The sequence below is a fragment of the Chiloscyllium punctatum genome, chromosome 22 (assembly GCF_047496795.1).
Source record: "Chiloscyllium punctatum isolate Juve2018m chromosome 22, sChiPun1.3, whole genome shotgun sequence".
In the NCBI taxonomy this organism is placed as follows: domain Eukaryota; kingdom Metazoa; phylum Chordata; class Chondrichthyes; order Orectolobiformes; family Hemiscylliidae; genus Chiloscyllium; species Chiloscyllium punctatum.
In genome coordinates, this window is record NC_092760.1 from 42,639,888 (window position 1) to 42,663,789 (window position 23,902).

The 23,902-nt window shown below is 38.5% G+C and overlaps 1 protein-coding gene across 18 annotated transcripts in view; it reads left to right on the forward strand.

Annotated features, from left to right (window-relative positions):
* dagla (diacylglycerol lipase, alpha) overlaps positions 1–23,902 on the forward strand; it is a 357,270-nt gene that overhangs the window by 193,045 nt on the left and 140,323 nt on the right. For all 18 annotated transcript variants that reach the window (XM_072592163.1, XM_072592162.1, XM_072592161.1 and 15 more), the window contains one exon: positions 19,372–19,583. In XM_072592163.1, the coding sequence (XP_072448264.1) occupies positions 19,372–19,583 (212 nt within the window). The remainder of the gene's footprint in view (positions 1–19,371; positions 19,584–23,902) is intronic.

The window sequence follows — 23,902 nt, forward strand, 5'->3', positions numbered from 1 at the left end:
ACGTAGAAAACCCTCTGTGGTTTAATGTCTCCTGTACCATCTCTCTGTTTCTCCTGCATTGCTTTTACAATTCTGTAATTACAAGGACAAAAGCAGCAGCTCTGCTGTTGCCTTAGTAACAGACACTGTATATGAAAACACTGAAATAGCTTATAAGAAATTTATTAGTATGAATACTAATAAAGTACAATGATTGTTTCCTGATTCACATTTTTCTCTGTTTACTAAAAAGTATAATGTCTAAAAGGTATGTCCAGAATTATGTGGACACAGCTTTTTCCTTTATTGACGGAACTTGAAGGATTGAAAGACCTGTTTAATGACTTTGTTAGTTATGGCTTTCTGTAATCACAGTACTGTCCTTGTCCACTGGTGTCAGTATGGAAGTCTAACAAGAACAACAACTTGGATTAATGTAATGCCTTTAATGTAACAAAATGTGCCATCAGACTTAATTGGATCATTGCAAAATCAGCTTTGACACCAAACTACACATAGAGTTAATTCATAGCTGGCTAAAGAGTACCTTAGAGGAGGAGGGAGTTGCAGAAAACAGAGGGGCTTGGGGAAGGAATTCCAATTGAGGGATTTGAAAACAAGGATGAGGCATTTTAAAATTGAGGCATTGCCAAGACCAGGAGTCAGTATGAAGGCAGAACTTTATATTAATACACAAAGCATTTATGTAGAGTAGGAGAAGAGATGTTAATGGGAAAGTATGGTGATAATCAATGTTAGGAGAAAGTCAAAAAGTGTGGCGCTGGGAAATTACAAGGTTAGAATGAGCAAAAGCACAGTTGAGTTCCAGTAGGAAATGAGCTAAGGTGGAGGTAGAATTGAGTAATATTAAGGAGCTGGAAGTAGGTAGTAACCCCAACACTGCCTTTATTTAACTACAAATTTATTTCCAAAATGATCAAGTTTCATTAGTAGGACTGCTGTTTTTCTTTCCTTTCCCCATACCCCATTGTCTCTCTCACTATCCCAGGGTACCGATTCTTACAAATTTTTTTATTTTGGTTATAAAATCTAGAATTTCCTCTTTATTCCTATGGGCTGTTGTGCCACTCCCTTCTCTTTTCAGAGGTTTCCAGGTTCAGTTTGGATTTGATAACTTGCCTATGTTTTGTGTGAAACCAGGGAAGACACTGGGTTGGTTGATCATAGTGGGCATCACAAATGAACCAGATTTTGCTTGTTCCTGGTGGCCCCACAAATGAACAGGTTCAGCAGGCTAGAGACCCTGATTAGTAATTTCACTCAAAGCCAAGGGTGCTTGAAGCTAGTTATTCAACTTCCCTCTGCTTCAGGCAAGCTAATTCAGAAAATATGTTGAAATTTAAGTTTAATCTCTTATTCTGTATATCTGTACGATGAACATGTGTTGTTAACAACTGATAATGAGATAGTTCTGTGCATCTTTTCAAGATAAAGCCCAATGCAAAAGGTCTGTGGATTTCATTCTTATTTTACTTTGTTTTGAATTTTTCATCCTCATAACATTATGGTTTATAAAAAAAAGCTCCATGCTCGTGTGCATCAAAACATTTTTAGTGATTTTTTGAGAAGGTTTTGTAGCTCAGGTTGATGATAAGTATGTAAGTTAGCTTGCTGAGCTGGAAGGTTTGTTTTCAGAGGTTTCATCGCCATTACTGTGTAACATCAGTGAGAGTCTCCGGTGAAGTGAGCTAACTTACATACTTATCAAAACATTATTTTCTATTGAACTTCAGTCAGGCATTACACTCAGTTTGATTGTAGATCAAACAAATCTCAGACGAGATGTGCATGCACCCAGACTTTCAGTTTACCTGCAACATTGGGTTGTCACAGATTCCGGCCTTGGGCGACTGTGTGGAGTTTGCACAGTCTCCCAGTGTCTGTGTGGGTTTCCTCCGGGTGCTCCGGTTTCCTCCCACAGTCCAAAGATGTGCGGGTCAGGTGAATTGTCCATGCTAAATTACCCATAGTGTTAGGTGCATTAGTCAGAGGGAAATGGGTCTGGGTGGATTACTTTTCAGAGGGTCGGCGTGGACTAGTTGGGCCGAAGGGCTGTTTCCACACTGCAGGGAATCTAATATCTAGTATCTAATAACCAACATTTAAGCAGGATTACTGTAACAAAATTACAGTACTTCAAGGTGAAAATTCACCATCAGGAAAACTGTGATGGACAAAATATTGCGCCATTGTGCCCCTTGCATCTTGAGTACATTTATTTTAATTTCAAATAGATTTCCAAAGGTCTATTGATTATATCTGTTTTGAAGAAGAATAGGACTCAAAGTAGCAATTCTGTTTCACTTTCTACAGATGCTGCCATTTGCTGAGTTTTTACAGCATTTTTATTGTCTGGACTGATTGCAGTTGGGATCTGTATATTGTGGTCACCAGGTTGTCTGGAAATCTCCATAAGAATGTGGAAGTACCATCATTTATACACTGGCATCACAGATCACTGGAATATTACATCCAAATTAATTATGCTTTAGAGAGCAGTAAGATTGTGCAGGCTACTCTTGATTTCAACTTTATGGAAATGGTAATAAAATTATGAACTTATTGATGGCATTTAAATTATATATTTGATGTTATGGACAAAAAGGGGATGGAGGTGAATTTAAACTATAACTACTTTTCCCCTCTTAAATCCGAGCCAGTAATTGATTTGCTACTTTTCCTTTTTACTTGAGCCAGAACTTGTCCTCCATTTCCATAGTTTGTATTGGCCAACCAATCCTCTATACATACTAATAAGTCCACCAATCCCCATTGCTCCTGCTCCATGAACTCCTGCTTTATAGAGCAACTTGTGATGCGACATCTTTTCAAATGTCTTCTGAAAATCTAAATACAATACACTGGTTTGTCTTTAACTACATTGCTTGTGTTTTATCAAGAATTTTAGTGCATTAGTCAAATATGTTTTAATTTCTACACAAACTTGTTGACCTTGCCGAATTTAAAGAAGATTTTTAAAGTGTTCTGCTATAACCTGTTTAGTAATATGTTCTAGCATTTTCACAATGTTAGATGTTAGATTAAATAGCCTGTAGTTTCCTAAGTTCAAACTTCTCCCTACATTCAATGGACAAATCATTCATTATTGTTTAATCTGCTCAGACCTTTCCATAATTTAAGGAATTTTGGAAAATTAAAATAAATGCATCTACTACCTCTGCAGCCACTTCTTTTAAGGCATAGAATGAAGTTCATCAGGTGAAGGAACATGGCAGATTTCAATTCTAATAATTTTCTTTGTACCCTTTCATGAGGTGAAAATAATTGTTTTAAATTCCTCTCCCCCTTTCATAATCTTATAACATTCTAAAAGTAATTATGGAATGTATTCTCTATAGTGAAGGTAAATGCAAAATATCTATTCAATTTGTCCACACTTTTTAATTTTTCCATTATTAATTCCAAAGGGGGACACTCTAGAGAACTAGTAATCAATTATTTTCTTTTTCTTGCTAGTTATCTCTCATACTTGAATTTCTTTTGCCTTTTAATCTTTTAGTTATTATTTGAAATTATTTTATATTCTGTCCAATCTTCTGACCTGCCACTCAGATTTGCAGAATTCTATACCTTCCTTAGTTAGCCACAAATGGTTTGTCCTTCCCTTATAAGTTTACTTTCTCACTGGAATCTATACTTTTTGAGTATTATAAACTATTTTATTAAATATCTGTGAGTGTATCACTACCAATCTATTCCTTAATCCTGTTTCCCAGTTCACTTTAGCTAGTTTTGTCTTCATGCCTTCAAACTTACCCTAAATTTTAAATCATAAGTTTTCAATTCACTCATCTCGCCCATAAAATGAATGTGAAATTCAATCCTTTTAATCCCACTGCAACCTAGAGATGCCTTTATTGTCAGGTCATTAATTCTACCCCTTAGACTCCAAAACAATGACCATTTCTTTTTTGTGCCAATGCCATCCTTAGTTAACAGAGCTTTTCCTCCACCTTTTCGTAGCTTCTTGTCTTTCCTAACTATTATGAACTGCTGAATATTGAGGACCTGTCTTTGACATCTTTTGGCCATTTATAATGAGAGAACTTGCTGCTTTTTAAATTGTTGACAGAATTTTTCACATTCATCTTGAATATTGACACAATATTTTGCTTTAACACCCTTTCTGGAAGTTTGACTTCTTTATGAAGCAATGAATACACTGCCAGTTTTTACTGAAATTTTAGATTTTCATGTTAAATAATGAATATTGCCTATCTCCGGTACCAGTTATCGGTATCAAGGACTATATTAAATTAATGATCTAACCTTTTCGTGATTTTTAGCATGTGAAAGGCTGACAATCAAGATTTTAATCTTAGTATTCTTTGGAAAATTGGGTTTCTGTATCAGGATTGAAGGTTGGCAACAATAATCCAATAAAGATTGATGAGAGGCTAGTATTATGCGTTCAGAACCAGTAGCTGTCTTTCTGCTACTTCTCATGACCAGTTCAGCCATGAAAATACTACCCATCATTAAAGCTATATTTTGAAAAGAAAGCAATTGCAAAAGGCTGCAAAATATAGTCCAATAATAATCAACTGACTTCTCTTTGTAGATTAAAACCTGCCTCAAGTTGAAAAAAACGGATATATTCCAGAATGATGATGACTGAATGCTTTTTCCTGAAAGAAGTTCAAAAGGGTAATTCAGACATGAAATTCAATGTGTCTGAGATAAATGTAAATGAAACCCATGTATGTTTCATCATACCATGATGGCTTTTCCTCCAAATACAAAGACATTAGCTTTCTTGAACATTACGGTGTGAAAAACTAAACCATAGGATACTGTTGAGTTATCTGTTGCCCTTAGTTGCAAAATGATCCAGCACATGTTACAAGCAGCCATCTTTCTCCCCGCTTTAAAATACAACTACGGGTGTTGTACAGACATAACTCCACGAGGCACTCCACACAGGGGCCATCAGAATAGCTGCAGTAAACTAAGCAATTGAAATAATGTATAGTAATGCCTTGAATGTGGAAGAACAATCCCCTCCAGGCTGTTCCAATTTCAATTTTCTGGTAAGGAGAAAGTGAAGACTGCAGATGCTGGAGATCAGAGTCGAAGAATGTGATGCTGGAAAAGCACAGCCAATCAGGCAGCATCCGAGGAGCGGGAGAATTGATGTTATGGGCATAAGCCCTCCATCAGGAATGAGGCTGTCTTCCTGATGAAGGTCTTATGCCCGAAATATTGATTCTCCTGCTCCTCGGATGCTGCCTGACTGGCTGTGCTTTTCCAGTACCACACTCTGACTCAATCTTCTGATAAGTCAACTGCAAGAGCCCTCGCAGTTTACTGTGATAGCTGCTTCTCAAGATGTTTGCTCCAACTAAATCAACAATTCAACAAAGAGGGTGAAGTCCTGTTATTAAAGGGATGCTGAGACAGAGTATCTTTTGTAACTGTATTGCTTTCTTTTCTGAGTCTGTCTATGTTTTGTTTTGTCTGTTATGATGTGGGTAGTTGTGAGGGTGAGCTTTTGTGTTTTCTTTAATAACCGGGGCAAGTGTGTAGCGAATAAACAATCTTCATCTTTAAATTCATGAAGCTGCTGATGGCGATTATTTAATGTGGGACAAATTACCTGAGGGTGAGAGAGAACGCAGGCATCGGATGCTGTTGATGAAAGATACAAATTCTGTCAGTAACATGCTGTTAGTTTTGTGTTACTTATTTATATAGTATTTGTATGCACAAAAGTTCTAACTAATAAATAAATGACTGAAATGCAGCTTGCAGACAAGGGACTGAGTGTTAAGATTAGGCAATTTGTTCTTTCAAGTCTGCTCCATTATTCACTAAGATCATGGATGACATTCCTCCACAGTGGTAAATTGTAAGAGTTTTGAGATAAAGAACACTTCTATTTTGTCTAAATTATAAACTCTTTCGAATGGACCCTTACAACTGCCTGATCAATTTTGACTATGGTGAGGCTTGTGGCAATATCGGATAAGAAGCATGGGCAAAACCCGTTTCGACATCATAAGTATCTTTCTGTATCTCACTAGGCAGTGACAATTTAAGTGAGTTTATGGCTTTTAAGCATCTTATTAATGCTGCAGCCTGCCTCATTAATATTCAGCTTCCTAGCTTACCAAATATGTTGAATGGATGAGACATCTCAAATTATCAATATGGAAATCAGGGTGAAAACCTGATGACTTCAGATCACTGCCTGCACCCAGCCTCCATGCAGCTCAGCACTAAACAACATCTCAGGGCATTTTTCACAGGAACCACTGCATGTTCATCGACATTGGTATCTGACATTTACCAACTCTTCATAACCATTATGGCACTCGTCTGATCCACTTGCAGGCAACTTACGCAGTACAGACTTGCATTGCAGTCTAATGACTACAGTCTGTGCCCGTTCCCTGCATGTCAAACACATTAAAGATTTATTCAAACAAATAGTCATGTCAGAAGCTGTTGGAAATTATTTCCCAACCCAGTTAACGAGTGGCACTGTCTGACAAAAGCATCACTCAATAGTCAGTCAAGGGCACACTCCCCACAGTCGAGGGGCTTGGCCACATTCTTCTGTCTGCTCAGGTTCCTCAGGGATGTGATCAACCACAGTCCATGGAATGAGGAATGGTCAGTTCTGTCGGGCTAGCATCAGCAGTCAGCAAAGTCAAATGGGTATTGGTTAGTCGTGTCTTGTCGCTACTCGTCAAAATCAGTCTGAGGTCTGGAGCAAATATATGTTGATGAGGGTGCACAGATTGCTTGTAGGGGAGGAGGTCGCTAACAAAAGGGGTGGAGAAGCTAAGGCTGGGGTGGGAAGAAAGCAGATACATGTGTAGAGTTTGGGGGCAAGGATGGTGACTGGTGGGGGGTGGGGGCTAAGTGGAACAACATTGTAGAGCATGGTAGGCTACATGAAGAAAAAAATATTGTCATTGACTTCCAATGTTGCCTCTAAAGTGGGAGAGCAGAGGGCAAAGATGGGCTAGAATCCATGGTCTTATTTTCATAGGGTCAGCGCTGAGGTTGGCTCATAGTCATACATTTACAGTTCCTGGAAGTAAGTGGCTGTGTAATGGTCAGCTGCCTCCAATGAAGTATATTTTGGAGTCCCTGGAGTATTAAACCAGAAATCTGGAGATTAGGTCAGGTAAAAGTAGGTCTGTTCTTAGTGGATTTCTTTTGAATAGCTAGAATACCCTTTTGAAGAGATAAGGTGCCCTCTGTCATTTGGATCTGGTCCTGGGACACCTTAAGGAAAATAAGTTGCCTCCTCATGGAGGGAAGGCACCATTTGCTGGAGACAAACTTTCGCTTGTTGTGAAGCCTTTTAGGGGAAGTAAAGCACCCTTCTGAATTGTGAAAAGTAGGTATGCTTGTGCTTAAAACCTTCATTCATGAGATGTGGGTCACATGCTCAGCTAATATTTATTGCTGAGTTTATCCTTAACTGCCCTTGAAGCTGATGGTGATTTGCCACCTTGAACTGCTCCAATCTTTGGAGTTTAGGTCACCCACAATGCTGTTCTGTAGGGAGTTCCAGGATGTTGACCCAGCGACACTGAATTAATGGTAATATAGTTCCATGTCGTGATGACATGTGGCTTGGTGAATCTGTGCATGTGCTACCCTTCTAGTTGGTAGAGGTTCTAGTTTGAAAAGTGCTATTGAAGAAGCCTTGACAAGCAGTGCTGAGTCTTGTAAATGGTATTCAGTTCTGCAGTGGTGAGTCAGTGCTGAAGGTAGTGAATGTTGAAGTTGGTTGATGGTGTGTTAATCAAACTAGCTGCTCTGACCAGTATGGTGTTGAGCTTCTTGTGTTGTTGGAGCCACATCCATTCTGGCAAGTAGAGAATATTCCATCAAACTCCTGACCTTTGCATTATTATTGGTGGACATATATTGTTAAACAGGTGAGTTAAACTCTGCAGCTTTCACGGCCTCTGACCTACTATTAGGGCTAGATGATTTCTATGGCTGACCCAGTTCACTTCTGATCAATGGTAACCAGTCTCTCCAGATGTTGATATGAGGGATGCAGCAAGTGTAATTGCATTGAACTTTAAGGAAAGATGGTTGTATTCTCTCTGTCTGGTGCTTATGTAGGGCAAATGTTGCTTGGCACACATTAGTCCCAGACTGGATATTGTCCAGGTCATGTTACTGCCTGCATCAGTATCTGAGAAGTTACAAATGGTACAGAAACATTGCAGTCATCAGCCAACATCTCACTTGACCTTTATGATGGAGGGAAGGTCAATGATTAAACAGCTGAAGGTGGTTGCATCTAGATTGAGCCTGCAAACTCCTAGGGCTGAGATTATTGAACATCCAAAAATCCTAAATGTATTAGATATGATTCCAACCAATTGAGAGTTTTCCCCTGATTCTCGTGGACTTCAACTTTGCTAGGGCTTCTTGATGTCATGCTTCCTCAGACACTGTCTTGATGTCAAGGGCAGTGGCTATCACCTCACCTCTGGGGTTTGGCTCTTTTGTTCATTATTGAACCAAGGCTCTTGTGACAATATTATGGCTTTAAGAGGTCTATTTTCTCCTGTTGTTTATATTACTGAAGAATGGTTGAGACAGAGGTGGTAAGCAGTCTCCTCAAAATCAATAGGGTAAATAGCTTGTAAGGCTTTTTAAAAGTTAGAACAATAGAAGCAACCTGAATGGGTGGGGTCCAATTCCCGCAGAATCAGGATTTTTAGTTTTAGCTTTCAGTAGTTGCTAGAACCTTGAGCTTATTCCTCTTTCTGTTACAGCTAAAATCTGGGGTTCTGTTCCTATTGCTAGAATTGCATGGGCGACAGTCTTTTTTTACTGAATTTGCCTTTGCCAAGGGTGTGTTTATGGATGTTACTAGATAATACAATTACGTATTAGTAGTTAATATTATTTTGTTCAGCATTTTGATAGTTACAGTTAAGCCAGTTTTTCTATTTTACTCTAATTTAATTGTGATCAGTCACATTGCACATGGAATGCAACGCCTTACATTTGCCTTTAAAATAAGAAAACAATAGGGTCTAGATTATCATAATAGTTTTGAGGGGGTTTGGTCTGGTCCACAACACTGCAATGAGATTAGGAACTAAGAAGATTATTGTTGAGCAAGTGCTGCTTAGTTGCAGTATCGCTTGCACCTTCTATCTCTTTTGCTCATGACTTGGATGATGATTGGTAATACCATAGCTATCAAGGAACTACCAAAGCTAATAAAGAGCTATCTAGAAAATATGAGGAATTTTAAAAAAGTGACAGTTATCTCTACATTCCAGTTGATATCCATAGTTATTGGATTTGTGGTGCATGACTAATTTTCCAAACACAGTTTACACCATAGTGTGTCTGTCAAGTGAATATTTTGATTGACAGCTTCAACACATAGATTGGAAATGTCAGTTTGTATAAGGAATTGAACAATTAATTGAACTGTTTATTTTCATGAGGGATTACTTGAAGATGTTTTGATCTATTGAACATGTTTGTATCAATGAAAGTATTGATACAAACATGGGACAGCTTGGTAGCTCAGTGGTTAGCACTGCTGCCTTACAGGTTCGATTCCAGCCTCAGGCAACTGCCTGTGTGGAGTTTGCACCTTCTCTGGGTTTTCTCTGGGTCCTCTGGTTTCCTCCCACAATTCAAAGATGTGCAGGTTAGGTGAATGGGCCAAGCAAAATTGCCCCATACTGATCAGGGCTGTGTAGACTAGGTGCATTAGTCAGGAGTAAATGTAGAGGAATGGGTTTGGATGGGATACTCTTTGGAGGGTTGGTGTGGACTTGTTAGGCCAAATGGCCCATTTCAGCACTGTAAGGATTCTATGAAAAATGTTTTTCAATCATGACTTCATCACTAGACAGATAACTTTATATTCTGCCAGTATGCTGAAGTTCAGTGGGAGTGGGCACTAGTTGAGTTGTTGTGGAGAGGAGAATACAAAGTGAGGGATGGGTATGAGTAGAATTCAGTTGGCTTCAGGCTATTGAGTGCCATGCAGATCATTGAGGGGACACAGAATGAAAATTTAAAAGTTTCACTTCTCAGAAGCCTATTTCTACACTTTTTTTTCTGTACAGCTTTGGTTGTTGCATTTTTTTTGTTTGCTTCATACTTAAAAGTTTGTCATCATTTTAGATGGTCTACTACAGTCATCCAAGCAACTTAATTGTTGTTTAGATATATATCACATCTAAGAAATTCCTTTGAATTATAGAGATCCTTCTAAATAGCCCAAATTATGGAAACTGTATGTTTTAAAATTTGGGACTCTAATTTCACTAAAAAAAACACCCAGGATTTACATGAAATAACACAAGTTAGCATCTTTGGTATTTTGCAAAGTACATGAACAAAAGGTGTATTTAATTCTTAATATTTAAATTAAAAATCCGCAATGGTTAATCATTAAAAAGAGCAAGTCTTTGTGTTCCTCATCTTGTTGATATAACATCACAATATTTCTCAGTGACTCATGACAACATTATTTTCTTGCCATTCATATTCTCCCACAATAGCTTTTTATACTCCTGGATTGCCACAGGATGTTGTCAACAATAGTTGCTTTTGAAGATCAAAAAGATCATTAAAATATCCTTGTAAAAAGACATGCAAAAAATGAGGGGGAAAATAAAAAGCTACCACATGACACAACATTAAAGCATTGCTCCTGATCAGAACATATAAAATCTATATATTATAAATATAGTATATCAGTTCTGTTTCATTTAATCTATCATTTGATTCACATGAACTATGCTGTATATGCTGCTTTCCATCCCATCAGTCACGTTGCTGGTTAAGAAATGTGCTAATGAAGAAACAACTCTTCCCTTCATGTTGGATTGTTTGTCCTGTTTAATAATGTTTTTGTTTGAGCTGTTACTAAGCTGTATTTTTTGACACATGATGTGTGTACGGTTCTTCAGACAAGGTTAAGCTGTACATGTTAGTAAGATCATTAAGGTTAAATATCCAACAAGTTTCCTTATTACTGTGCACAATGACAAAAATAAAGCTTTAATTCACTTTAAGATTATCTGGTGGTTCTGCCTTCTGAGAGGGCTATATTTGCTTTGTTTACAAGTCATGCTTCTTTACTGTACATATTGTTGGTAATGATTTGGTGTGTAGTGTAAGGATGGGGAAACAGCCTATGTGTATACAATATGTTAGTGACTGCTACAGGGCTTCTGTTTGTTTAATCAAAGTACTCGAATGAAACAGTCTTAGTTTTTGTTCAAGCTAGTTTTAGTCTGTGCATTAATTAGAATAAATTATATTTGATCTATTTCAGAATTTGGCATTTGAAATTACCAAGTTCATTTTGAGTTTGTTTTAGTCACTTGTTTAAAACAAGACATTTCAAATGTACTTTGCAAGTACTATGCTACTGTAATTAAGTTGATATAAATTCAAGGTCATAATTTATATTTGAAAATAATTTTCTTGTTAGTTTTTTTAGAAAAAGCAAAAGTTATCTGGACAGGTTCTGCATCATATGCTGAAATGTGTACACCTTGGAAGATCAGCTACAAAATATTAAGTCAGACTAAATGAATAGTTATTGCATGTTTTCATAAGGATTTTTTCTTATTTTCTACATCATGCTCATATTAACTATGATATGTTTACTCCCTGTTCCCCCATTTCACTGAATGAAATCACCTTTTGTAACTTTAAACTCCCTATTGTCTGGGCGTCTGTTTCAAAAATAACCAATCCCCTTGCTAGTCTGTTTTGCAAGTGGCTTTCAAAGGAAATTACATCAACTATGCAATAGTTTTTCTGCTTGATTGCTTCCTGGCTCTGGTTTGATGTCTTCTCCTTTTATTAAGTAGTCTGAGACATTTTTCAATATGAGCATTACTGTAGCTCCCAGTGCAAAGAAAAAGAAATGTTAAAAGAGTAACTAACAGTTTCGCAGTGTAAATGCATCAACCTTTAATGAACAAATTTATCATTGAAATGATGGATTACTAGATTCATACACCACTGCTCAAAACTTGATTTTGGTGTTGTTGCATGAAGAAAAGGCTAGGTATTTCTACTTCACTCAATACAAGACCTGAAAGCAATGTGTGATGTAAAACTAAGTAAGACAGACTTGAAAGATTGAGCTGTAAATATTATTTCGTACTAACATACTTGACCACTAGTAGAGAAACCATATTGGATGAGAATAAGATTAGACGTGCTTTTGACTTAACCACATCTTCCCATGGGCTTAGAACTCCAATGTCAGAACTAAAGTGGCAGATGGATTCTTGAAGTTACTAGCCCAATCAGAGACATGGTAAGTGTGGATATTTGGCAGCCCCACAGGAAGACGTGGATTTCTGGAACCTTCAGAGGGCTTCACTATGACCTTGTGGGGTGGCGTGGTATCTAATACAACTGTGAAGCTTGATTGGCTCATTGAACTGATTGGACAATAACAGTCATGCCCCTTTGAAACATTGCAAGTCTAAGGGGAAAAACTTGAAAGAGGGCGATGTCTGTTGCTCTTGCAGAGAGCCAACACAGAAATGATCGATTAAGTAACTTTCTATACTGTATCTATCCTATAATTCTAAGTGCTATCTCAGTGATATGTTTACATACTAATGTAGTAATTAGGAGCAGGAATAAGTCATTCAAAAAGATGTAGCAATCCTGATTTAAACCTCAAATATGCATTCTTGCCTGCTTGATAACCTTACTAAACAAGAAAATATCTGACTCTATCTTAAAAAATCTCAATGATACTACCTCCACCGCCTGTTCAGGTGGAGAGTTCCAAAGACTTGACTCTTTGAGAAAAAACATTTCACTAATCTCTGTTTTAAATGGGTGACCCTTGATTGTTAAATAGTGACCCCTAGTTATAGATTCTTTGAGGTAACATTCACATCTATCCTGTCAAGAAGACTCCTTAGGATTTTCTGTGTCTCAATCAGTTTGTCTCCTACTCTTCTAAATTTGAGCGAATACAAGGCTAAAGTATCAAAATGAGCAACTTCACATGTTCTCTCATTATATCCCATTTGCCACTTCTTTAACTGTTCATTTAATCTATCTATACCTTTTTATAACCTTTTCACAATGGATAGCTTGTTTTCCTCCCTATCTTTGTGTCCTCAGACTTGGCAACCTTACCTTTCATCCTTACATCTAAATATTTATAGAAGAGTGTTAAGGTGAAGGGCGCTGAGGGCAGTGAAATCTGGCAGTGCTGCAGAATTGGACTTAATAAAGTATGTACTCAACTTAATTCTTGCAGACTGTGTGGTAGATGCAGGTGACCGAGTTCCCACCACACATGGGAAAACCTTTAGATGACAGGAATGCATCTTGATGCAGCTACCCCTATTTTTTGAACATCCACCATTTACAAATCTGCCATCATGGGTCTGAGAAAATTCAGCCCTCAATCTCGAGGATTGTCTTACTGAAGTACTTGGGAGCTGCCAGATACAGTTTAGACAACAGGAAAATAAAATGGGGAAAAATTTAAGGAAAATTATCTTTTGGGATCAAATGCTGCCTTTGAGGCTTGTGCCTTTGTTGCTGGGAAATGATGTTACTGTTTTTAAAATCAAATGAAGGACAAAGTAACCTGTGTCACAGCATGGTAATTTGAATAGAAATAATGTATAGGGGCGCAGTTTAAAGGCAGGAGAACAACATTAATTCATAAAAGTCATTCGGAAAACTGGTGTAGATAGATGGGGCAGAATGACCTCCTCTGTGCTATAACACTCCAGTGATTCAGGAGAGGCTGTATACTTGAATATTAAGAAGATTTTTCAATAAATGCCACACAAACTGTCAACAACACAACATAGACTCATGGAATCTGAGGGAGGATGTTAGCATGGATTAGTTAATGTGCAGGAAACAGAAAATAGGATTAAATGGGACCTTTTCAAATTGGCAGTCTGTGATTACTGGAGTGCCATAAGGATACATGCAGGTAATACAGCTATTTACAGCCTGTATTACTGATTTGAATGCAGAGACAGAATGACATGTCCAAATTTGCTGACATTAAAAGCTAAGTGAGCATGCAAGTTGCGAGACGGACACAGAACTTGCAGAGTTACATTTCTAGGTTGAGTAAGTGAGTAACAAGGTGTCTGATGGAGTGTAGGTAGGGAAGTGTGAACTTATTCACTCAAGGTCATAAGTATACAAAAGCAGAATATTTTTGAAAATGCATAAACCTTGTAAATATTGATGTTTAGAAATGCATGGGCATACTTGTACCAGAAGCACAACTAAGATGTAGCAAGCAATCTGAAGACAAACAGTTTGTTAATCTTTATTGCAAGGAGATGAAAATAAAAGAATAAAGATGTTTAGCCGCAATTGTGCAGAACTTTGGTGTGACCACACCAGGAATAATGCATATAAGTTTGGACTCTGTATTTAAGGAAAGATATACTTGCATGGAGACAATGCAATGAAGATTCGTTATACTGATCTCTGTAATGACTAAAAATCTGTAAACAAATGACATTCTGTAGGGCTTCATAGGGTAAATACTGAGTATTTTTTATTCTCTGGCTACAGAATCTAGAGCAAAGGGCACACACTCAGTTCAAGGTGTTGATAATTTAGAGCTGAGATGAGAAGCAATTTATTTGCTCAAGGGTTATCTATCTTTGGTATTCTTTGGAGTCGATGTTGTGCCATCATTGAATATTTTTAGGACCAATAGTTTTTTTAGACTTAAGGGAATTAAAGAACATAGATCGAATAATGGAGTTAAAACCAAAGGTCAGCCATGCTCATTTTGAATAGGACAGCAGATTCAACTGCTGTTTTTTGTTTTCATATTCTTATTTCAGTTATTGGAGCCAATGTCCCTTTTTTTTTGTCTCAAGCATAGGTCCTTGACTTTCCAAGTTTTGTGATCTCCTCTTCCAGTGAGAAAACAGGGAGATAGAAATGTTTAGAATAATGAGAAGAGCGAAGGATGAAATTTTTGTACATCATCTGTGAGGCATAGGACAATAGATGGAAGCTATATATGAGGGTTGGTGACTCAGATGGGGATCTGCCTCCAAAGACAACATTGAGCGTAAATGTAAGGTGTTGACTTAAGAATATTATGCCAGAGAGAATAATGTCCTTGGAGCCTGGCAGTGTTATATAACTCACCTGATATGCCCTCTTGAGTTCTCATGCAGATCAGAATGGCCACAGAACTGCTGTTCACTGTCTCAGTAAATTTCATTTATACCTGATTGGTTATTCTCATCCCTCTAGCCATTGAAGAGAGCAGCTCCCTTGATTGGATCGCCATGAAAAAGTAGGAGTCCCAGGTGTTAATCATTTCAGATTTTTTTGCCATTCCAGTAAATACAGTTGCATATAAGATCACTGTATAAAATAGTTCAATACAATGCTCTTCCTGATACTGATACTGTGCTCCAACCCAGACATCAGTTACAAAGGATGGGCAATAAATGCTGCTCTAGCCCATGATGACGACCTCCCATCAAGGAATAAATTTAAAAAAACATATAGAGGGTTCACAATCACAGGATGTTAAACTGCTTCAAGTTATCGAGGTTCCTAGCAGGACAGGACCAGGCAAAGTTTACTCTTGTGTGGAGTTTGTGGATGTTAGCATTGACTCTATATTAAAATATTGCGATGTGTATGTGCGCTCACTCTGGAGTCTAAGAAGACAGTAAGCCAATGACAATAGTAACGTGCAAAGTTGATGTGAATTGAAACTCATGGAATTGAAAATAACGATTTATGAACTTTTACAAAAACAATTTTTCCAGCAAAATAGTGCAGTTGGTATGAAGACACTTCATGTTTAATATTTTTTGCAGGACTTTAATTTTGAAGAACTGTTGAAAAATGAATTTATTTCAAGTTTTGTCAAAATAAATGCGGTAGTTTCTTTAACAGAAGTCATTGAAAGTTCACTTTGGAGATTTGTTTTGATATTGCTCCTTAGAATTTATCTGACTGACGATGATTGCTTGTAGGCTCTTGCTGGGGCTGTTTGAACTGTAACTAGATGATAGGACTAGATTTCCTTATGTAAAATTAGTTGGGGAACAAGAAGCATGTAAGGAACGTCTGCTCAGCTAATCTTGACTCCTTCTGAAGAAACATCTCTCATTCAGTTCAGGGTGAAACCTATTTGTTTTTCTGAAAAGTGATTGAAGAAACTTCTCAAGACAGTATTTCCTGAGCACGCTGTGTCTGCCAAAATTCCAGAGATAACCATGCATGATTAGAGACTTGACCACATATCAGAATACCAGGGTAAAAATCTTTACAATGTTCCATGCATTATCTTTTTTTCTCTTCACAAATAACACCAGAAGTCTTTAATTTCAAAGAGAGAAATCTGCTTATTTTTCTCTTTTCCTGAAACGTGTGTTTGTGCTCATGCATAGTGCAGGTGATTTAGATAGACACACATGGATGTAGGCTTGCTCGCTGAGCTGGAAGGTTCGTTTTCAGATGTTTTGTCACCATACTAGGTAACATCATCAGTGAGCCTCCGGATGAAGCGCTGGTGGCATGGCCTGCTTTCTGTTTTTGCATTTAGTTTTCCTTGGGTTGGTGATATCATTTTCTGTGGTGATGTCATTTCCTGTTCTTTTTCTCACAGGGTGGTAAATAGGATCCAAGTCAATGTGTTTGTTGATAGAGTTCCGGTTGAAATGTCATGCTTCTAGGAAATCTCATGTATGTGTCTGTTTGACTTGACCTAGGATGGATGTGATATCCTTCCTCATCTGTATGTAAGGATACTAGTGAGAATGGGTCATGTCTTTTTGTGGCTTGTTGATGTTCATGTATCCTAGTGGCTAGTTTTCTTCCTGTTTGTCCAATGTGTTTGCTACAGTTTTTGCAAAGTATTTTGTAAATTACATTCGTTTTCTTTGTTATGTGTATAGGGTCTTTCAAGTTCATTAGCTGCTGTTTTAGTGTGTTGGTGGATTTATGGCTACCATGATGCCAAGAGGTCTGAGTAGTTTGGCAGTCATTTCTGAGATGTCCTTGATGTAGGGGAGGGTGGCTAGGGTTTCTGGACGTGTTTTGTCTGCTTGTTGGGGTTTGTTGCTGAGAAATCAGCGGACTGTGTTCATTGGGTACCCATTCTTTTGAATACACTGTATAGGTAATTTTCCTTTGCACCACGTAATTCCTCTGTGCTGCAGTGTGTGGTGGCTCATTGAATTAATGTTCAAATGCAGCTTCATTTGTAGGTGTTAGGATGATTATTTCTGTAGTTCATTATTTGGTCAGTATGTGTTGTTTTGCTGTAGCAATCATCCCAACACCCACAACGAAGCTGCGTTAGAACATTATTTCAACGAGCCACCACACACTGCAGTGCAGAGGAACTACGCAGAGCAGAGGAAAATCACCTATATAGTGTATTAAAAAAGAACGGGAACCCAATGAACACAGTCTACCAATTTCTCAGCAACAAACCCCAACGAGCAGGCAAAACAGTGCCTCACAGCGCCAGAGACCCGGGTTCAGTTCCCGCCTCAGGCGACTGACTGTGTGGTGTTTGCACGTTCTCCCCATGTCTGCGTGGGTTTCCTCCGGTTGCTCTGGTTTCCTCCCACAGTCCAAAGATGTGCAGGTCAGGTGAATTGGCGATGCTAAATTGCCCGTAGTGTTAGGTGTAAGTGTATGGGTGGGTTGCGCTTCGGCAGATCGGTGTGGACTTGTTGGGCCGAAGGGCCTGTTTCCACACTGTAATGTAATCTAAAACAAACACGTCCAGAAACCTTAGCCACTGTCCCCTACATCAAAGACATCTCAGAAATGACTTCCAGACCACTCAGACCTCTTGGCATTATGGTAGCCCATGAACACACTAAAACAGCAGCTAATGAACTTGAAAGACCCTATACAGACAACAAACAAAACTAATGTCATTTACAAAATACCTTGCAAGAACTGTAACAAACATTGCATTGAACAAACAGGCAGAAAACTAGCCACCAGGATACATGAACATCAACAAGCCACAAAAAGACATGACCCACTCTCACTAGTATCCTTACATATAGATAAGGAAGGACAACACATCCATCCTAGGACAAGCCAAACAGAGACCGCATAAGAATTCCTAGAAGCATGGCATTCCAACTGGAACTCTTAAGAACAAAAACATTGACTTGGATCCCATTTACTACCCCCTGAGAGAGAACAGGAAATGATGTCACCACAGGAAATGACATCACCAACCGAAGAAAATCTAAACACATAAATAGAAAGTGGGCCATTCCACCAGTGCTTCATCTGGAGGCTCACTGATAATATTAACTACTATATGCCGAAACGTTTGAAAATTAATCTTCCAGCTCAGCGAGCAAATCTACATCTAGAACCTCAACCTGAGCTACAAATCTTCTCAAAACTCACTAATGGACAAACATTTATAATTCCATATTATCAACTATATATATATTAACCAGTCATTGTATCTTCATTGAATAATTCCTCTTTTGACAATAAACCAATAATTGCATTTAGTAAAGAAACCTGGTTAATAGCTCTTTTTATTTAAAATCTGATATAGATAAGGTAGTTAGTTGCCATTTTTGTAAAGGGGAAATATTTTACATTTATTTGTTGAGTAGTAAGACTAGAGCAATAATGCACTTCACCAGTTCTGTCATATCACAGTCCACTTTAAATGGGAAATGCTCAGCTGCATTTCTCATAGGTAGCCAATACATGTCAAAAAGGTATATTCACTGGACTGAGATTGGACACATGCATCATGTATTGGAACTTCACAAAGGTGTTCAAACAATCTTTAGAATTGGATTTAAAATTATATTCCATTGGTAAAAGGCCAATGTGAGCGTGTATTATTCAGTATTGCTATGCTTAATGTTAAAACTACAGTGTGTTTATAAGTTTATGCCTTCTGCCACAATGCCTTTTGTATTTTCCGTGGAAACAAGCCTTTCAGGCCAAATGATCATTATTTACCACATGGACAGTGGTCCAGTGCCCTTTCGCTCCATTTCCTTTGGTCGCTCATCTAACCTAATTTTTAATTGTTGGTCAGGTATGTTTTCAATTATTAACTTGTGGTCTCTAAGCATCAAATTTGTTTTGTTCAAGATTCTTATTGTTTTGATCTGATGGATCTTTATAGCGCACCCCTGTTTTGAATAACTTTCTAACATGAGAAGAGAATAAGAAGTTATGGGAACTATCATAGTGCATAGATCTGATCTGATTTTGGGGTTGGTTTAAAAAGAATGCTAAGCTCCAGTAATGTAGAATGGTTGATGTTAACATTATGACTTGTTAGAGAAACAAACCCCACTGCACTCATTGCATTGTACCTGTTTTGTATTTTTTTAGGTTTATAGTGCTTTCTGTGGTTCTCTTTGGCCTAACATACAGCCCTCAAGAGCAGTGCTCGCTCAACCTGGTTGATCATGGCAGGGGTTACTTGGGCATTCTCATTGCCTGTGTGATATCTGAGGCTGCTATAATCTGGCTTAGTATGCGAGGAAGTATCCTTTACACAGAGCCACGAGATTCGATGCAGTACATTCTGTACATCCGTATGGGTAAGATGTGAAATTTACTGTGAGATTTTGCATGTGTGTTGAAAGTTGCTGTCTTTGAGCTTCAACTATAATACTTTGTGATATCAACAACAACAGAATTACTAAGACTCCCACACTGAATAGAATGCCTTTTCGTAATTGTTTGTTTCTGATGTTTATACATTTCAGTTACATGGCCATTGTCGTTCATATGCATATATTCACCAGTAAAAAGTACAAGTAAATTAACCTGAATGGAATTGGACAAAGCTTGAAATTTAGTCCTTGGATTTCTTTCATGGCAGTCATTGTAGATGAAACTCACTGTAGTGTTAAGTTTCCAACTACTAAAATTGAGGCATTGGTATATTTTGTTCCATTCATCAATTAGAGATTGAACTTTGTCTGTGGCATTTGTGCTATAGGCAGTATCAGCCCTGCCACCCATCAACATTTAGTGCCTAATGTTCAATTCCATTAGATATATCCGTTATTGGCCTCTTCATCGCCACAGACTGAGAAAAACTTCTAGCCATTAATTCAGATTTTAAGATTGATAAACCATTACAAGCGTGAAAATGCATCATCTAAAATATGTTCAGTGCAATGGATGGCTTGTCATGACTCTGAGATCCAGTTACAATTGAGTAATCAGTAGTGGATAGCACCCTTAATATCTTAGGCTTGATCCTTGGGGAGATAAAAAAGAGGCTTCATCTTAGGCTGTTTCCCTGCAGTACAAGAACCCAGCTATATGATTGGTGAAGGTCAGTTGAATCATGTATCTTGCACTGAGAATGCAGCAAAACAATCTGTTCTTGGGGCTTGTATAGCTGCTGAAGGAAAATTAAATGTTAACAGGGCTGCGAGTTGCTGCAGTTGAATGTCCTTTTGTATTGCCCTTCATGTCAACGAAAATATTTGGCTTTCATCTTCTCAGTATGAGGCGACGTGCATAAAGTGCCTGTTGAGATAGTGGGTGCAGTATATTATTATAATTAAACAACAGTCCGCTGTCAGTCTAGTGCTGATCTTATAGTAGTTACATCACTCAGCAAAATCAAGCATCATTTGTAAAAAATTTACTAACATCCACCCCACGCCCCCTAAAAAAAAGCAGACATATCTCAATCATTTTGCTTCGGTATTTAGCAGGGAAGTATAACTGTTAGACATGACATTGAGTTGAGCACTAAGTTAAGTGCTTTAAAAAGTTTTTGTAAGTGTTGAATAAATTAATTAGAAAGAGATAAGAGACATTACTACATAGATTTCCTAATTTGTTAGGAAAGAAGGTGCAATTCCAGAGGACTGAAGGCAAGTTAACGTAATCTTATATTGGCAAAGGGGCATAGAACATGCCCAGGGCATTATAGTCCAGTCAGCTTAACATTGTTGGTAGGCACAATATTGGAATCTGTACTCAAGGAGAAAATAGAGTATTATAGAGTCTTAGAGACGTACAGCATGGAAACGGACCCTTCGGTCCAACCCTATCCATGCCGACCAGATATCTCAACCCAATCTAGTCCCATCTGCCAGCACCCAGCCCATATCCCTCCAAACCCTTCCTATTCATATATCCATCCAAATGCCTCTTAAATGTTGCAATTGTACCAGCCTTCACCACATCCTCTGGCAGCTCATTCCATACATGTACCACCCTCTGCGTTTAAAAGTTGCCCTTTAGGTCTCTTTCATATCTTTCCCCTCTCACCCTAAACCTATGCCTATCTTGAAAATAAACATATAATGAATGTTTACCATTGATTTCAAATGGAAATGTCTTGCTTGACTTAATGGACTTCTGACAATGTAAGGGAGAATAGATGTTATAACATTATAGATGTAATTTATCTGGCTTTTCAGGAATCCTTTGATGAGTTACCCCAAATAAACTGATGAATAATGAATAAGGAGTTGGGACCAGTGTCAAAATAGATTGCTAACTGACTTTAAGACAGAATGCAGAAAGTGGGAGGAAAGGTTGATTGATATAAATGAGAGGAGGTGTGAAGTGGTGTTGCGCCAAGTCAGAGGTGGAACCACACTGTTCAGAATTAACCATTTGGGCTTTTGAACCACAAAGCAGTTTTTTATTTTGTGAATGGTTTCAACTGGAGTTGATGAGGTAACAGTAGAATGAGGATATCTGCAGCAAATTAAAGGAGGATATTAATAAACTTGTAAATTGGACCAAATAATTGGAAGACATTTGTTAAAAGTAGTACATTTGGTTTATAAAAATAGAAATTACTAAAAAGGGATGCATCTCAGTGGAGAAGAGGAACAAAGGGTTGTCTGAATTCAAGCATACCAATCACAGGTTATATCTAATGGAATACAGGGAGAACTAGCCATTTGGATACAGAACTGGCTCAAAGGTAGAAGACAGAGGGTGGTGGAGGGTTGTTTTTCAGACTGGAGGCCTGTGACCAGTGGAGTGCCACAGGATCAATGGTGGGTCCACTATTTATATTAATGATTTGGATGTGAGCATAAGAGGTATAGTTAGTAAGTTTGCAGACGACACAAAAATGGGAGGTGCAGTGGACAGCAAATAAGGTTACATCAGATTACAATGGGATCTTGATCAGTTGGTCCAATGGGCTGAGAAGTGGTAAATGGAGTTTAGATTACTTATAGTGTGGAAACAGGCCCTTCGGCCCAACAAGTCCACACCGCCCCGCCGAAGCGCAACCCACCCATACCCCTACATCTATCCCTTACCTAACACTACGGGCAATTTAGCACGGCCAATTCACCTGATCTGCACATCTTTGGACTGTGGGAGGAAGTCGGAGCACCCGGAGGAAACCCACGCAGACACGGGGAGTTAATTTAGATAAATGCAAGGTGCTGCATTTTGGGAAATCAAACCTGAGCAGGACCTGTACACTTAATGGTAAGGTCCGATGGAAAGTTGCTGAACAAAGAGACCTTGGAGTGCAGTTTCATAGCTCTTTGAAAATGGAGTCGCAGACAGATAGGATAGTGAGGAAAGCGTTGGGTCCACTTTCCTTTATTAGTCAGAGTATTGAGTACATGAATTGAGCAGTCTGTTGCGGCTGTACAGGACATCGGTTAGGCCACTGTTGGAATATTGCGTTTAATTCTGGTCTCCTCCCTATTGGAAAGATGATATGAAACTTGAAAGGGTTCAGAAAAGACATGGTAAGGACAGTGCAGGAGAGAGAGAGAGAGACAAGTTACTGCCTTTGCTGTTTTTGAATTCATGTGTCGCTGGACATCGGAGTGCATTTGGGAAAATTAGCAAACAGTGAATTTCACAACTAATCTTGAAGGAACCGGTTTGGGCGAAGTTCACAACACAGAATCAGATAAGTTAATTGTTGTTTTACTTCTGTCCAAGAGAAAAGCTGTATTAGTGAGTATAGTGGATTATTTCTTGATTATATGTTTTTGGAGATAAGTCTCTTGATTAAACTTAAAATATAAGCCATAGCTCTTAATTTAACCTGGGGCAGTGTTTTGTAGAGGAATAAGACGGTGTTATTTTCTAGGTCTGTAGATTGTGAAGGAGCAAAAATGGTCTTTAGCAGAGTGATGTGCACTTCTTGTCAGATCTGGGAGTTTAAAGAGAGTTTAAGGGTTACTGTGGATTATATCTGCCATAAATGCTGATGGTTGCAAATCTTATCAGATCGAGTGGATCAACTGGAGAGACAGATAGAAATGATGAGGAATTTGCAACAGCAACAGTATGTGATGAATGGCAGTTATAGGAAGAGGGGAAAGTCTCAGATACAGTCACATAGATGGGTTAACTCCAGGAAGGGTAAGAGAGGTAGGCAGCTAGTGCAGGAGTCTTTTGTGGATATACCATTTCAAGCAGGTATGCTGTTTTGGAAAATGTAGGGGGTGATGGATTCTCAGGGGAGTATAGCACGAACAGCCAAGTTTCTGGTATTGAGACTGGCTCTAATGTAACGAGGGATACATCAGCTTCTAAGAGATCAATTGTGTTCGGGGATTCTGTAGTCCGAGGTACAGACAGACGTTTCTGTGGCCAGCAGCGAAAAAGCAGAATGGTGTGTTGTTTCTCTGGTGCCAGGATCAAGGATGTCTCAGAGAGGGTGCAGAATGTTCTCACGGGGGAGAGGGACAAGCAAGAGGTCATTGTCCACATTGGAACCAACAACATAGGAAGGGAAAAGGTTGAGATTCTGAAGGGAGATTACAGAGAGTTAGGCAGAACTTTAAAAAGGAGGTCCTCAAGAGTAGTAATATCTGGATTGCTCCCAGTGCTACGAGCTAGTGAGGGCAGGAATAGGAGGATAGAGCAGATGAACGCTTGGCTGAGGAGCTGGTGTATGGGA